The sequence below is a fragment of the Musca domestica genome, unplaced genomic scaffold (genome assembly GCF_030504385.1).
Source record: "Musca domestica strain aabys unplaced genomic scaffold, Musca_domestica.polishedcontigs.V.1.1 5, whole genome shotgun sequence".
NCBI classification, from domain to species: domain Eukaryota; kingdom Metazoa; phylum Arthropoda; class Insecta; order Diptera; family Muscidae; genus Musca; species Musca domestica.
The window spans coordinates 13,418,323-13,436,460 of NW_026712346.1; the positions used below are offsets into that span (position 1 = coordinate 13,418,323).

The following is an 18,138-nucleotide window of genomic DNA, read 5'->3' on the forward strand; positions in this document are numbered from 1 at the left end:
ATTTCCATCAACACAAGATCTGTTATAGAGATGGTGGAGATCGGACCATTTCTTTTGCTATCTGTCCCACATAGGGTTTACAATTTTGGAAAACATAACGCTCAAAGAAAGCGAAATAAGCATCCAACTCTCTTCAAATTTCATACACACAAACATATGCTATGCTATATATCTGCGAACACCTTCTGGTACCTCACCCACATAGGGACAAAATTTTCAATACTTTTATCTGTCATAAATTGCGAAACAACTGAGCGATTCTTTACAACTTGCTATATCTAAATATATGTCTCTCATCCAGAATCCTGAGATGAATATGGAATTTATGTTTTCCCATAAATTGGATATAAATGTTCGATTTTCTTATATATTTCTAATACCCATACTTTTAGTCTTTAATGCATATTTTCATTGTAAGTAATGACTCCATAGTAATTTCTAAATGGAAATAAATATTCGTGGCAAAAACTATAACAGATGTTCACCTACCCTCGGTTTTTGATATTTTGAATAGCCTGGTCTTATTTTTCAGCTATATGCTTTACTTTGAGTGTTAAAAACCTATATGATATACAACATCTATAATAGCCCCATGTGAAAACTCAGCTCATTAGCAGAATTTTCCATTCAAATGAGCTATAATTTGAATATTTATATCCAACGTTTAGAATACCGTACTGCGTGGTATTTAGTTTTGTCCACGTTATAATTCAGGGCAGAATTATTTCAGAATAGTCAAAGTCTTTTACACCCACTACTGAAAAAATTGAATTAATTTGTTGTCATTTAAATTCTACGTTGAAGACCCCATAAATACCATATTTTTCATCATAGTATAATTCAATGACGATTAAATGTTCGGTCCCGTGTTACTTTTTAATATTCGTTATTTTTTTTCATGTTTCTGCCACCATTTCGGACTGAATGAGTCCCAATTTAATATTTCGGAGTTTTTTCTTATAGACGTACATCCCAAATCTACGTTCTTAGTCAATATTCTCTTGAGGGTTACAAATTCAATAGAATACAAATTTTCTCTTCTGACCACACATTGGTTTGGTTAGGAAAGTGGACTTTGGGGTACACATAATGTGGGGACTATGCCTTAGTAAATGCCTATGTGGACAATTAACTGTAAGATGGTTCTCTACCCAGAATAGCCAAGATGAGTCTTACTCCGAAAATTGAAAATTGTATGCGAAGAGTTTTTGTACCCTCGTGAGAAACAAAGTTGCCAAATAATCACCAATAAATGAAAAAGGGGCCAAGACTCCGAAAATAGATTAAATCATATGATGGTTATACCAAAACGTGAATAGTTTTTGCAGGAATTGTTGCATCTTAAATTACCAACATTTGCCGAAATTAGTATGAAAAATATGGCTAAAATGTAAAATATACTTGAGATCGGGTTGTACCCTTATCCGGGGGTTATGACCCATATCGTGACCTGAAAAGCGATTTAAGATATCTTAAAATTTAAAGAAGAAATCGTTTCCTAATGTCCAATTCGCTCTACTATAAAGGGAGCAACCCTTTCGGTATTTCACTCATTGCAGTCCCAATGATTTTTGCATTTTGAGTTCTCATTGGATGGATTGTTATAATGTGAAAGAAGTAGGTCAACATTTTGAAATGAGGCCCATAACGCTTTTTACATTTATTTGTGTTTATTTTAATGTGTTCGCTAGTTGAAAGCTAGGTACCAATTTTAGATATGAAGATCCCTATTTAATATCGTATTGCGCACTGATTTCATTTTTGATATATTTCATTCAGAATTTAAAGCAATAAAAAATTACACATCAATATAGTACGTCGAATGAAAAAAAAAAAAAAAAAAAAAACGATTTTTTCATTCACATTTTCATATTCACGCGATTCCATTCCAAAATTGTATGACCAAATCCGTCAAGCCGTTCTTGAGTTATAAGCGTAGTAACTGACATAACATTCTTTTATATGGTGAAATAATTGTTTATTTTTTCACAAAAAACAATTGGATTGTATATGATAACCCAAATTAAAAATAAATCGTACATTATCTAAAATTGACATAAATGAAAATCAAATTAAAAAAAAATCAACTTATTCACTTGTTTTTTTTACAACAAATGTTAAAGGTCCTTACGAAGTTTTTCAATAGAATGTACTATTATTTTAAAATTCGATTTCATTGAAAAAAATTTCTCGATTTTTTTCCGATTTTAGAATTTTTGCAATGAGGTCTCGTAAAATTTTAGCCATTTTAAAAAATTAATAATCCTTTGACTTTAGTGTGACCGCGTTAAATTATTTCGACATCATCTATTCAGTTTCGCCACCACATAAATCGGTACTACACTTCAATGTAACCAGCCTTCAATTGCAGTTCTCAAGAAATCGATAAAGTTAATCAAACTGAAAAAACGTTCGTACACGGTAAAACATTGATTTTTGTGTTCATAGTATATCCTCTTCTGAAATGATGTATATATATATATATATATATATATATATATATATATATATATATATATATATATATATATATATATATATATATATATATAGTCGTATAGTTCCACTTACCCAATAAATACATGAAATCTATAAATAACATATTTATACTTTGTCGATTTATACTCTCCAAACAGACTAAACAACATATAAAAATTAAAAAAAACACTATAAATGTACTTCGAAAATAGGAAGTCAAAATGGAAAAAAATCATGCAAAATAAAACATTGCTATTGTACATTTCAAAAGTCAAAATGAAAATGTTCAAATTTCAGATTTTACGTGATTTTTTGGGTTTTATCCTTATCTGCTAAGAGGCAATTCCGAATTTGTCCAAATCATTAAAATCAGATCAGCGGTTCTTGAGTTATAAGCGTAGTAACTGGCACAACTTTCTTTTATATATGTCAATAGATATAGATTAAAAAGTAGGCGTGGTCAGTTCCTCAGCCCCAAATTAATACTTAGGGTTGGATGGAAAGTCAATAGTATCTCGTGTAATAATTTTCAAACCTATATCTTCATTATTTTGGCAAATATAAGGATGGATGGGCGTAAAGGTAGGCGTGGTCAATATTTTCAAACCTAACTCGGGGTATGACGAACGTTTGTACAAAAAATTATGCAAATCGTTCCAGCCGTTCTCAACTGATTCCATTACCAATGAACAACAATTGATTTTTATATAAATAGAAGATTTATATCATATTTATTTAGGTCCGATACGAAATGGACAATATTGACCCATTCTCTCCAAACCCACTCCATAGAGGGTCAAGAGTTTAAAAATTCATGGCAGAAGTCAAAATACTTTGTTAGTCGTTGTTGTGTTTTTTTTTTTTTTTTTTTTTTTTTTTTTTTTTTTTTTTTTTGAAATCTGAATGTAAGATAAAGAAAATGAGATTATCCCACTACGATGTTAAATTGTGATCTTTCCAAGCAAACAAAAAATTACCGATACAGCTGTATAGGGGTCATAGCAAAACGCGGATCTACTCCTTTCATTTGGCTGTAATACGCCCAATAAGAATTCGAAATTCAAATGTATTGCTTAGTAATTTATTTTATCAATCAGTAAAAAAACGGAGTATTAAGGAATACACATAATGGTAGATCGAATTAAACATTTAGTAAGAAGATAATTCATATCCATTATATGGAGGCCTGTGCGCAATAGTGAGTAATAATGACATTGTGTAACATCCACTCTGGGGGTTGGGAAATTTTAAGTGAATAGTATTTGGCTAGTAGATCAAAACCCAAAAGGGCTTTGGGTTCGCAGGCCAAACTTTTTTCGAGTTCATTATATATAGCCCTAACCATACAAATTGGCCTCAAATATTTTACTCTAAACTTTGCAAAATTTGCGATAAAGTTTTAAATTTGATGCAGTCTTAGGAGTTACATGTAGAATCATTTGTACAAAATATGGGTCATGTCGGTTTACGATATAGCCCACATGTAAGGGTATACCACGATTTCAAGTATTTTTTATATCCAAGCCATATTTTTCAAACTTCTAATTTTAGGAGAAGAAAACGTCTTTTCGAAAACTTATAAGTATGGGTCCACGTTTTGATATAACCCTCATATGAAGGTATCCCATGATTTCAGTTATTTCCGGGGTCTTGGTTGCATTTTTTCAATTGACTTTACCCTTATTTGGCTTCCGCGCAGAACATTTTTCGAAAGATTTCCAAGTAGCACCCATATAAAGGTACCTCCTGATTTTACCTATTTCGAGGGTCTCGACCATATTTCCCAATCGATTTGGCTAAAAACGTGTATTTAGACTACTTTGGGAGTAAAGAACCATCTTACAGAAAAAAATTCAATAGATGTACATATTTTGGTATAGTCTTCATAAAACAGTACCTCCCAGGTCCATCGATAGTGATGTTTACCGATTGGCGGACAAAGGGACAATGCAAACAATGCAAATTCCAAATTACAGCTCATATGAATTTCTAACTCTCAAATTAAACCCATAACCCCGGGCTGGCAACGCGATCCGGGCCAGCTAGTATGTTATAAAAAAGCTTAACATAAAAATGGGAAATGTAGCAATACATGTGATTCTAACATTATGTCTATACTAACCTTTCCATTATATTGACGTGATCTATTACTCTTATAGTATGCTAAATTTCGTACAATTATATTACACATTTCCAAACCACCTCCATATCTCAATATCAAATTTGAGGATTCCAGGCCTATACCTTCATCCAATACCAAATGTAGTACCATTTAGTATTTTTCGTTTAATATTTTCACTTCCGAAACCACTTCCATATGTCCAGGCTACACATGAGCAGCGACCCCAATGCCAAATTTCAGATATCAAACACAATATGTTCACCCAAATAGCAAATTGTACCAAATATAGTACTTTTTAGTACTTTCGATACACTCGTGGCATACATTTCCAAAACCACCTCTTTATAACAAACCACTACCAACAGGGAAATTTCCCCAATTCCAGCTTCATCCGTTCACCCTAAACCAAACTGTTAGTACGATGTATGAAGTGTTGTTTGGAAATGTTGTCCAAGAAATAATAAGTTACTTTTGGGTAGCGGACACTTGCTAGTCTATTATTACATCTTACAAAAAAGTAAGCTCAAGTGACTCAAACCTTGTGTTAATGAGAAGAGAATCCAACCTCACTCTTCTATTGCCAATACTATTCTTTGTATTTGGCTCGAAGTACCAAATATAAAATGTGAGAAAAGAAAGAACAACCTTATTCTTTGGATGTAGTTTCAATTCTCGATCCGGCTCGAAGGACCAATGTAAATGAGAAGAGAAACACAATTCAGTGGTTAGGGCATAGACAAATTAAGATATAGACAACGAAAAGTTAGTTTGGTCTTTTTTTCCAGGTGGCTCTCATCATGTTTTGCATAGTCAACATGCTCATTTACGCGTTCAAGCCACTCGACTTCGAAAACACATTTCATCATTTTTCAAGAATTTCACTTGATTATTCCGGAATTTTTTGATGTCATCTCGTAATTTTCACATTTATTTTATTATGGAACAATTTCCAACTGACAAATATCCTATAGTTTTTGTTATTTTTAACGTTTTAGAATTGAGTGACTTCAATATTCCCACTCAAACCCCTGAAACGATATAGACGACATCTGCTGATTCGATTTTTTTCGAAGATAAACGGTGAGAGCATTTCGTTGTCTATATTTTCATTTGTCTATGGTTAGGGTGTCATTTCAGTTCTAGTTCTACTGCTTAAACTAATCTAACTTAGCCTAATAGCATAGACAAATAAATGTATAGACTAAAAAGTTGTCTCATCTGTTATCTTCGAAAAAAGTGCTTCAATAGATGGCGTTCATGCTGTGAGAGAGCTTAAGACCATTCACTCAATTTCCTCAAAATACAAAATATTGAAAATTTTTATGATTTATTATTATTTATCAATTGAAAATTAAACAGTGACTTTGTTTACATTTACATTACACAACAATGTCGTAAAATATAAAAATATAGGACTTAAAAAGCTAAGAAATGAATAAATTGTTTTCAAAGTCGAGTGACTTCACTGGCCTTAAGTGACTTTACTGGCCCAAGATCAACCATAGTGACATCTGCCGGAAGGGGTAAATTTTGAAACTTTTTAGTCTATACCTCTATTTGTCTATGCTAATAGCAGCCACACAATTATTGTTATCTATTCTAATATTGAATGGAGAACATTGCAGGGCTGCTTGTCATTTCATTCGAGTGGTCTTGTAACCTTTATTATCTCACACATTATCGTATGCGTCAGCGCACAAGATCACCGAAATGTTCACATGTGATATTTTATGGCGGCTGAGAAATGTGTAATTTTAAAATATTTACTATCTATTGTTAGATTTTCCCAGCGTCTCAAGCGCACTCAAAAGTATGTACAAAGTATTTTGTACACCTTGTGTTGATGCTATGGATATTTGACCCCTTCCGTGCTATAATACCATCCCAATTGAAAGAAATAAGTAAAAACATTGGAAGCGATTTTGGCTGTTTTCAAGTTGGTTTTTTATTTTTTATTCATTACCGTTACTGATACAAACATTTAGTAAAGTGTATTTTTTTAATTTAAGAATAAATAGATATGTATATGTTTATAAATATATATGTATATATTCGTAAGTATATATAGTGTAGGTATTGTATTTCGTATAAATATAAATATAATAGTTGTTGTTGTGAATAAAATTACAAAAAAGAAAAAGAAACATTAACACTTGTTGAATTCAATATAACAATTAACACTTTTTATTTTGTTGTATAAATATATATATATTTTTTTTTGTTTTTTTTTTCGTATGAAATCAAACGGAACAAATGAAAATTGCAACATATTATGGATAATTAATTAGAATTATTTCCATTACAATATTAATAACGATAAAAATATTAAATGATTATAAACTGTAGTAAAATTTAATTTACTATAAATTGGTAATTATATTTTCTTTTTAAATAGAATTGTTTTTTTTTTCTTTCGTGGTGTTACAAATCGTTTTTTGAAAAACATTAAATGTTGTTGTTTTTGTCACAAAGAGTGTTACAAATAAAAGAGAGTTTGAGAGAGACTTTTGAGTTAAAAAAAAAAACAATTTTATTTTTGTGGGAGAGCAGATTTCGTTGGTGTTTCTGTTAAGATTCTTTCTCTTTATTTTTGTTGTGTTAATGTTTTCGTTAACAAACTAGGCTTCTTTGATTTTATTGATTTTATCTTTCTTTCAGACGATTCTACAACAGAGATGAAGATGATTGTTTTGTGTTGTTGTTGTTGTTTATAAGTGGTGGTGGTGTATTTGTTGTTGTTGATTTTACACATTAGATACATTCCGATACCATTTTTTGGGGTTTTCAAGTGTTTTTGTTAAAAATAAAAACAAATAAAAAAAAACGGAAAATAATAAAAAACAAATATGTTGTGTTTTTGTTGTTGTTTTGTAAAAGTAACTCATTAAAAATAGTTGTATATATCAAATAATTAATAACTTATCTGGGGCATTACATAATGTTGTTATAATTCAAACAACAGCGAAGACATTTACATTTTCTAAAAAAATAGTTGGTTGATTTTACATTTTTGCTATTTGGTTCTCCATGATGCATCGGCGAACTACGATCGCCGCTGACTACAAACGGCCTAAGCCTGTTTAGAGGGGGCCAAAGAGATAGACAGCTGGATGGTTGTCGGCAGTGTTGCCCAAGAATTCGGCGTAGAGTTCCTGATAACGGTCCAAATTGAGACCGCCTACCTTCTTATCGTTATCCTGTAAAAGTGCGAAAAAAAAAATAAGGGAATAGAAGATAAATGTGCTCGACAATGGTTGCAATAAATTGTTGATTAGTTCTACAAACAGATATAACCAGTTATACGGGTGATTGACGTCACACCATAACGTTGTTAGTTATTACGATGTTTATTACTATGTAGATAAACGTAAGGATCGATCCACGGATTGCTTTTCCGGTTCCATTGTGGGTGTTTGAGTGTCTGAGTATTCTCTCCTGTCCCCAGGATGAATCATAGCATGAAGCACTATACAATTGCAATTATCGTATGCGATACATTGTGATCGAAAAGTAAATTTGAAATTTTCCAATCTGCCGGTGATTGTTATTGATCATTAGATCATTAAAATTGGCCTAAAGAGAGCGCAAGCCATGTATCACGATAGATATATTTCTTTATATAATATTTTATAAAATTGTTTTAAACTTGCCACTCTCAAGTCATACATTTTTTGAACTACGCTATTCTTTAAATATATTTTTGGTGAAATTTCAGATTTAGCTATAGTTCCCATATATATGTTTCATCCGATTTGGTGTTTTAATCCCTCACAAGCGCAGTATGCATTCCACAACAATGATCTTTGGTACCAGATATCAGATACATGAGAGCAATACCTTTGCCAAATTTTATCAAGATCGGTTCAGATTTGGATATAGGTCACATATACATCTTCAATCTTTGGTACATCCGGACTAATTCAGTCAAGAAGCAAGTACATCAAATTTGGGGAAAATCGGTTCAGATATGGCTATACTCCTATATATATGTTTCATCCAATTTGGTGTTTTAGTCCTTCACATTCGTAATATGCATTCGACAACAATGATATTTGGTACCAGATATTTTATAAAGCTCGGAAATACCCTTGCTAAATTTTATCGAGAACGTCTAAGATTTGGATATATATATATATATCCTTAATCCGATTTCCGGATTATTGTGCAAAAAATGGCCAATATCAGCCCAAATGGAGTGAATTTCGGCTCTGATATATATATTTTTTAATATAATCCTTGTCCAAGTGATATCATGCACTCTATAGCAAACTATAACTTCTCAATTGAACGGAATTTTTATTTTTTATACTCTCCGAATTGAATAGAGGCGGAATCCTGTGGGTTTGGCAAGTGCATTCATGTTCGGCCCTGTTACGGTTGTCGTCGTCGCAAAATGTAGCCGAGGCGACCATAACGGTATTAAGGTTGTCGTTTTTGTCGATAGCGATGAGTCATTTCTATTGTCATTGTCGATACAACAGTTGACGTGAGGTCATATTTTGAGAATATCTGGCGCCGTAAACAATTGTGACGTCATTGTATTTTTTAGTCGAAGTTTATATTGAAACCTTTTTGTATTTGATATTTGACCATTAAAATAACAAGAGCAAAATAATTTGGAAATACTGAAACCATTTTCCGACACTGAGACCTAAGATCCAATACAAAATACTTTTGTGAAGATTTAAGTGTTGTTAGGATTTTGTTTGAATCAATTGAACGGAATTTTTATTTGTGAAATGCATTAATATCCGCAAAACCATCAAAATTCTCGATGCCTGGAACAGATTTTTTCTCTAGTTTCCCTTCCCCAGAAAAGTGAGTTTTAGTGCACATTTTATAGCTGCATCCAAAATCTGTAATTGTAATCAATTCCTATTCCATTGCTTTTTCATTTGCCAGAAGTGTGTGAAACAAAAACTAGGACATCTTGTGTGTGTGTGTGTGTTTTTTTTTTTTTTTTAATAACACTCTCCTTTTCTCTGCCACTCTTTTCGTTGAATCTATGCTACTATAGAAATGTCAATTTCAACTACAGAAGGGGAAACTGTAGTTCTAAGACTTCTCTTGCTGCCATCCAAAAATTTTTTGCCGGCGGATTCAATTCAAAGAGAAGATAATACTAACAAATCACGTTCATTTTCACCAAAAAGTGTGTGAATTAATTTACCAGATAATTTCGAAATTTCAAAAACTTTCTGATCACAATATACCACAGAGCTAAAATTGTTCCAATTCCAACAATTCTGATTTAATATCTTCGTGATGTTTAATGCGGATGTTGTTTAGTGCAGCATTGCATTGCATTGCGGCGGGATCATTGGTTAGGTGTTACGAATAATTAGTAATGTTATTTTCGTCTAATATCTACCATAAATGTTATTTCAAAGTTAACGTAAAGCATCGGATGTTACTTTCCCACTCTTTGGTTGTATTTGTAAAAATAATTAATTACTACAGCATTGATTGTAGTTTCAATAAAATTTGAATTGTTATGTGTTAATGATAAAATTTTCAAATATGAGAACAAAAGTTTCAAAGTTTAGCATCAATTTATTTAGATGTTCGATTATTGTATGTTTTGTCTGCGGGTTAGATCTACCAAAAATTCCTCTGCCCAAAATTATAATATTCCTATTTGTTAAAATGGCATGTCGTATGACGTATTTTTATTAGTAATCTGGTAGTACCCCATAATGGATATGTGAAAAATTAATAGTTTTTTTTTAGGACTGGGAAGAGCTCTTGGCTTCGCATTTTAGTAGCGGACAACAGTTACAGCAGTTCGGTCCCAAAAAAGTATCGGACATCGAAACTGTGAATTTATTTGTGTTACGAATAAAAATCAAAATATGTTAAGTAAAGATTAGAATTTTTTAATATTTAAATGAAAGACAAAAAATCAGTCTTTGGCTTTGGAAAGTTTACACTGAAATAATTATGACCCCATTTGCCCGTTAATTTCAAAAAACAAAACCTTTTCACCTATTTCGCTTACGTTCAAGAGGGATTCAAAAGCTTTGTCAATGGGAGCGACATCTTCAATAGCCATTCTTGTAATGCAATTGTAACGGTATTCCTCAATACCAACAATGCCGTCACTGTTGATGTCAAGAATTTTGAAATTGGATTCAATAAATGCTTTCATGGCCTGAAATTAAATAAAAGAAAGGTAAAAAATAAATTCGAAAATGTTGATAAACAGAGGATGACTATCCTTGTCTAGTCAATCAATCAATCAATTTCATCGCCGCTTCCAATTTTAACGTACCTGAGGAAATTCGCTATATTTCTTTCCAACGCAGGTCTTACGCACGGCATCTTTGAATTCCTTATTGGAAATTTTTCCATCCTACAGAAGAATTGGGGTATGGGCGTACAATAGAATATTGATATAAAACAAAATTATTCACATATTTATCATCATTTTTTGTTTTGTTGTTTTCTTTTTTTATAACTTGCAACACAAAAAATAAATCAAAGCATTATCTTAAATATATTTTTGGGTTACCTTGTCGTCGTCGGCAATTTCGGAAATTTCAACCCACAAGTTCTTCATCAGTTTCTTGTACTCGGCCAAACGATTGGCACTGCAGTCGCCTTTGCCTTCCACTACACAGGCTCTCACGGCCATGCATTGGAAATCGTTTTCGTCGAGCACGCCATTGTTGTCGATATCTGGGGAAGGTAAGCAATTTGCAGGATTATAGCTAGAATTCATGCTTCAAAACAACATACATGGAGGACAAAACGAACGTGACTAATGAAGGGCGCATTTCAAAAATTTCCAATAAAAAATCGGATTCGTTAAAAGGTCCCTTCTTTCAATCACTGGCAACTCTTCCTTTTTGACTACCCGGTGATTTATGTTTGGGCAAGCAATTTTATAACATAATTATCGCAAACCTAATTGTTTGGTTTTTCGGCACTCCTTTAATAATTCTCCTTGACTCATAACTAAGCTTTTCGCTTCTTTTACATGATAGATCCTTGGAACTAGTAAGTTTAAGAAGGTGAAAACTCTACTTTATATAAATTATCAAATGATGTTCCCCCCATCAATTGTGGTAACTTGGTGCTGCACAATTACTAACTGTTCCAATAAAAATCACTCAGAAACTACTTCTAAGAGATTCAACCATCTCACGCACAAATTTTACAAAAACTTTTCAAATGTCGTTCAGTAAAATTCAGCAAGGAAAGAAAATAGTTATATTACACTAGCTGACCCGGAAAACATTGCCTTGCTCTATAATTTCTCCACTGAGATACCTATTATACATTGGGCTTGTTTATTCCAGCAAAATATTTATGGAATTGCAATAAAGATGGCTTTCGAATTCACCTTTTGCCTTACGGTCGTTATATAAAAAGCAATTAATATCCATAGGCGCTCAGTTAATCGTCTCGAATCATTTTGTCGGTCTTGGGGTTGCAGCACGAACCTGCACAATATAGGCACGTCTCCATTCAGTTATTTCTGCATGTTCCTCTTGCGTTTGAGAATTTCGGATATTCTGGCAAATTATACCACGGCGTTGGACGACGTCCACCAACGTTTGACGGTTTTATAAGAAGCATTTGACTTAATTAATCGTATTCAATAGAATATTCTCTACAACTAATTTATTTACCTATATTTTTCTATAAAAAATTTTAACTCTTAAATATAGCTTCGAGTTTGCATTGATTGTAGGGTGATATGCGATATACAACAATGCTGTTTGTATGAAAATGCTAGAAATATATCACAATTGACCAAACTGCTGGCCGAAGTTCATTAATTTAGTCGCAGTGTTCTAATTTTGGAGGCACAACTTGTTGAATCGAACCGAATCGAACCATTTTTTTAATTGAAAAAAGGGTTTTGATTCGTTTCAAAAGATTTTCTTAGACAATGGTTTGGTTCCCGGTTCGATTCATTTACAAAAATAGCGGCTCAGTTCGGAGTCGGTTTGCAGCCCAGGTTTATATACAAAATATTTACTCGGGTTAACCGTAATAATTTACCAATCACAATATGTTAAGCGTATGTGTCCCATATTTAGATTTATTGTGATCCCGGATAAAGATTTTGTATCTAAACGTACTTTAAGGTTTTTATGATTTGTTTCCTCTCTGAATATAATTCTTTGTTTGTTTGTTTATAATTGGCAATATTTATTAGCTATACAATAAAATTAAATAACAATTTAAAAAATAGCTGGCGTATGTATGTATGTCTGGGACACCTGTAAAGTGACACTAAATTAATGGAACGTGCAATTCCCAAATAATTCAATAAAAGCGCGCACACAAACGTCGAAACCACCCATCCGACTACAATTCACTTTGATGAGCGACACAACAGAATTTGTTCAACAATTCTAATAGGCGGCAAACAACGACAACAACAACAGAAAATTCGCAATTTTTTGACGAACACAGGGAGGCTTTTCCTTCGGAGCTAGTGTTTGTTTGAAAAATTATTCAATTAATTATCTCGTGAATATGATGTGGTGTGATGGCAGCTGCCTGTGGACTCGCCCCAAAACAGAGGGACACATGGAGGTGGTTGGTTCGATGGTTGTTGGTGGACAGTTGAATGGATGGACGAGTTTTGTTTTATGCCACTTCTTGCCTTCTTCTATGTCTGTTTGCTCGTTCATTTGTTTTGTTCCGATTTAAGAAATATTAAAAATAGGTTCTTGTAGCACCTTTGTCTGCCGTTACTGAGGAGGGCCTTGAATTATGGGAAATCTGCCTCAAAATAGCCCAGACGGCAGACCACAAATAAACAAGAAGGCAACCAGATGAGAAATGGGTGATTTTGGCAAAGATTCTCTGACTTTGCCTAAAGAATGTTGTAATTTGTCTTCATTCCGCTGTCGAATAAATGTTGCCGCGTGCTGTGTGATCTTTGCAAACGAATCTCTAAAAGGTGGCGCATTACATTTCACATAAAAATTATACAAAATGACCGTGTAAAGATTACATTCTATGCAATGGCCAATGTTGCTGTTGCTGCTGCTGCTGCTGCTGCTGATGGTGGTGGCTGTGGTGATGGCTGGCGCTGGCCGGCCCAGTACCGCTGACATTGACAATATATGTATGACTTTTGCATTCTATACTTAGTAATTTTTCAATCAAAGCGATCATTTTTTTTTCGTTTTACTTCTTTTGGTTAAATCTTTGTAATATTTTTTGTTTGTTTTTAATGTAGCCATGAATACATTCGGGTTGCAACAATAGAATTTTGGCTAGAATTCATTTGCCCGGGATGGCCTGTTTGTGAGGTAATGATCTTGCCTCATTCACATACATACATATGGACTGATGTCTGTATGCTGTTTTATTAACCTGGTTGTGCAGATTCATGCACATCAAATCTTAATAGAATATGACCTCAATCAATAATGCATAAACAATATAAAATGGGCTCTCTAGAAGCTGTTAAATCGTTGAATCCTTAGTTCGGCGCTGCCTACACTTCTGCCATAGCCTCAACAAGTGATGATGGTCCAGAATGATGCATCGAACATACTTGCCAGCCTCACCGAGACAATAAATTATGAATTAAATGCACTACCAATCCGATGGATATGTGAGTGAAATAGTCAAGACAACGATTCGATTGGTGCAAAGTTTTCAAAACAACCTGCACACATTCATATCAAAGGCCATATAATATGGGAGGCCAACGGAATTTTCACATTCATGAGCGATTAGTTCAACCAAAGGCATAAAACTATAAAGATGGGACAAAATGCATATGGTCATTGTAGTTTTCTACCAATTCGAAATCACCAAAAAATGGCGTGAAAACGGAAAGTAAAGCATTAGAAACGATATATATGGTCGAAAAATATATATTCCAATAAATATATAAAAACGTGAAAACGTGTTAAATTGCAACATAATGCTATGTCATGATGTGGTGACAAAACATAGTTTCTCACTACCAACGCCATCCATCGAGGAAGGGCAACAATGAAACGTCCCATCTTATTTTAATACATTTCTTTGGTTTAACCCTGTAATGAGCAAATTAGATTGCATTTGAGATGAGGAGTTCATCTTAATTCAGAGAGAACCGAATGCTATGGGATACACAGATGCATGACGGATTCTTCGGAATCAAGCACAAATTAGATCTCGATCATTTTTACCGAGTAAATGTTGTCAGTAGGAATTGTTAAACTCTCAAGAAGCTCAGTAATGTAAATTACATTGCCAACTCACTCTCATTTACTGGACTTTGGGGTATCGAACCGTATTTTTTTGTAATAATTTGTACAAATTACTGGATTATCGGACAAATCTATTATGATCTAGACCACTCACTCATCACTCATTGCGAAAAAAATATTAACATAATTGAAATGATATTGAGTTTTGAGACTGGCAAATAAAAGATTCGTGTTAGATTCCAAGGACTCGTTGTTTGTTTTTGTGCTTTAGACCCCAACGCTACCGTATGACTTGTACTTTTAGCTCACAACAACAACATTACCCACCGATTATTTTTTGTATGTATATATTATGAATGTATATTCATTTTCTTTTCAACATACGATTCGAGATCTAGAACATACCATCCAAGTGTAATGACATATTATTTATAAATCAGTAATCAGATAACAATGTGCCATTTAAATTAAACTAGAAGGTCTTTCGGCTAATTATTTTTACCCTTCCTTTCTCTACTCCTCCTCTTGCTTTTGCGCTCTTTCAGATTGGACAACCTCTTTTCACCTTGTACCATTTGTTTTATATATGTTGTCTAATGTGGTATCTTATTTCAGAATTTCGTCATTACAGTAAAGTAAACCTAATAACTCTTTGATTTTTTGTTTGCGTGTTTTGTCTTCTCAGTTCAGTATGGCTACGTTTATTACTACATGATATTTGACCAATAACGGACAGTTGATGAATATTTTAATCGTCCGCTAATTGAATAAAAGTAACAACAAAAATTTAACTCAACTAGTTCAGTGGCTCTTTTGAGTGAATCGTTAAATTAAACTATATACGACGTTCGACATAAACGACACAAAACCGAAGAACGCAAATATTTGTGATTCCAAAGCACAAAAACGATGCACAATTACAAAGACTCCTGAACTTTCTTACGATGGTCATGTCAAACCAAAACATTTACATGACACGCGACATTTTTACAGAGTGGGCGATAAGAGATCGGTATTGTAGATCGCCTACAATACCTTGAGGCCAGGAAAATGTTGGGCTACGGTGTAACAAATATATAACGTAATATTTTGACATCTAATATATGTTCTAATATTCAGAAGCTGTAAGAATCTTCTTTTTGCAATTTTTTTCGACATCATAAAGGAATCATCTATAAAAAAGAAATCGGTACGACCTCACTAATCAAAGAGTATTTTTTCTACTCTTCTTCCGCTGCAGCTTAATATATAGTAATACATGGTTTTCAAATTTGCGTCGATTTTTGAAAAATGCCTTTTTTCAGTTATGACGCTCTTTGAATAAATGGACGGGATATGCATGCAGAACTTGGTGAAATGTGTTGCCTGGAAAATCCTTTAGACATATTATTCTCACTTTACTCGGTGTTCGTTTTGTTTTCAGCACATGGAGATCGAGACATACTTTTAAATCTAAAATACTACATTTCGCGTATTTTCTTTCTTTTTCTTTTATTTTAAATATAATTCTAAGATCAAAAATCTTCCCCCCTGCGTTTACATATAAAATTTCCACCTCTGTTAACACTGTGATTGGTCAATTATCAGTACTAATTTAGTAATTTTTTTTATGTAAAAGTACCTTAATTCAATAATACAGAAGTACGTTTAGATTTACGAACTGCAATCGATCCCCATAGCGCATACGTCTAATAATATCCACTGGATTTACTTGACGTATACGTTAAGGAATTGACATTTGCAATCGGATGGATAAAGAGTGCTAATCGCGTTTTAAGTAAATATTCAATATTTTAAGGTCTAAACGTGCTTTAAGTAAACATTCAATACCGAGTTTAATTTTTTCAATATACATAGTAAAATTTAAAAAAAATCACAATAGTATTATTTTTGTCGATAAAAGCTATTGGTACATGCTTTCCACTACAGCTAGTCTATTCTAGAAGCAATCCAATCAACATGCAATACATTCTCATTTTTCAAAGATTGACTGGCGGTACTAAAATGCAATGCGAGCCATAGCAATAATCCGGATACACGAACTTTCGACCCAAATCGTTGAAGCTTTCTATTATTATTAAAGCAGGAAACGCACTATAAACAAATCGGCGGAAGTTGGGTATTTAGCCCAATTTTTGCTTTGGTGGCTTATTTTAACATGCACAAGCACCTCCATTATATCCACACTCTTGTGGCTATTGAAATTTTCGAAATGTTCGTCGCGGAAAAATTAAATTGAAATGAGTTTTTTTCCATCCACGAGATCCGCAAACCTAGGACTCATTAATATTTTTCAATTCCCCCTTCAACAACTTCAACTCGGCTCGAAGTCCTTTCAAAATTCCATGAGGATGTGGTATATGAGACACATAAACGACGTACATACAGACATATATGTAAGTGTAGTGCAGGCGGCGGGCGGAGCTTAACTTACCGTACATATACCGAACAACAAAATCGACACGGTTATCCCAAGAGTAAGCCATTGTGAGAATTTATATGGAATTCTTTTTTAACACAATTTTATCTAAAATAAATGAAAAATTATTGGTTTGGTTTCAATTGAATCGAAGTGAGATCTGGGTGTAATCCCAAGATTGGATTTGCCTGTATTCCAACTTCACAGTTTTTCAATATTCTTTCACATTCACTTTAGAGAAGTTCTATGTTTCTTTTTATTTATTTATTTATTTTTTTTTTTTTTTTTCAATAATTTTGCGCTTCTTTTCTTCAGCAGGATTTTTATATAAAGCGTTTAAAGTTTCTTCACTTGATTTCTATTTGAAATTTATTTATTTTTCATCTTTTGCTTATTTCTCTAGTTCCCGCTAACTACCTGAGGACCCGTTCGCTTCTGATTGACAAACTGTATTTTGGTCAGCAAGAGAACTAGAGACGGTTAATTCGCCTGCCTACAACGCCAGACAAAAGTTCGCCCTTGCACCAGATGCAGCCGAAGTAAATGTATCGCAACACACCCGATCGGCCCGTCGAACATTGTTGAGCAACAACAAGACCTACCCAAATAACTACCTATTTGCGGGCCTCGGCCCGACGCTGATCGGCAACCACTGGCCAGCCGCTGCCATAGTAAAACGACGTTTGTCGTCTGCACTAAATGCTAATTAGAGTAGTACGAGGTATAAACGAGTACTAGACAATGCTGGCTGCCATAGGCTCAGTACTAAATTCAGACAATAGCAGCCCGCCTTGTATGGCGGGGCACGGGCCGGGCACAGGTTACCATTGAACATGAATAGGTGGCAATCAGTTCAAATTTTCGACATGGCTGTTGTGATGTGCTGGTGCCTGTTACGACAAACACTTAACATCGTCGTACGCAAATTTGTATCTTTGCTGATGTCTGTC

At 33.6% G+C, this 18,138-nt stretch overlaps 1 protein-coding gene across 1 annotated transcript; it reads right to left on the reverse strand.

Annotated features, from left to right (window-relative positions):
- Nucleotides 1–7,069: 7,069 nt before the first annotated feature.
- LOC101891927 (sarcoplasmic calcium-binding protein, alpha chain) lies at nt 7,070–17,669 on the reverse strand. Its single transcript, XM_005183395.4, has 6 exons — nt 17,606–17,669; nt 17,204–17,296; nt 11,112–11,278; nt 10,872–10,952; nt 10,599–10,751; nt 7,070–7,797 (listed from the first exon to the last, which is right to left on the reverse strand). Exons 2-6 carry the CDS (start codon nt 17,253–17,255, stop codon nt 7,681–7,683), a joined length of 570 nt encoding a protein of 189 aa, XP_005183452.1. The 5' UTR covers nt 17,256–17,296; nt 17,606–17,669; the 3' UTR covers nt 7,070–7,680.
- Between the last annotated feature and the right edge of the window lie 469 nt (nt 17,670–18,138).

Coding starts and splice junctions, on each gene's coding strand:
- LOC101891927 (XM_005183395.4), bottom strand. CDS start 17,255: ATGGCTTACTCTTGGGATAACCGTGTCGATTTTGTTGTTCGGTATATG. Junction 10,953..11,111: donor AAATTGCCGACGACGACAAG/GTAACCCAAAAA, acceptor ATTCTTCTGTAG/GATGGAAAAATTTCCAATAA. Junction 10,752..10,871: donor AATATAGCGAATTTCCTCAG/GTACGTTAAAAT, acceptor ATTTAATTTCAG/GCCATGAAAGCATTTATTGA.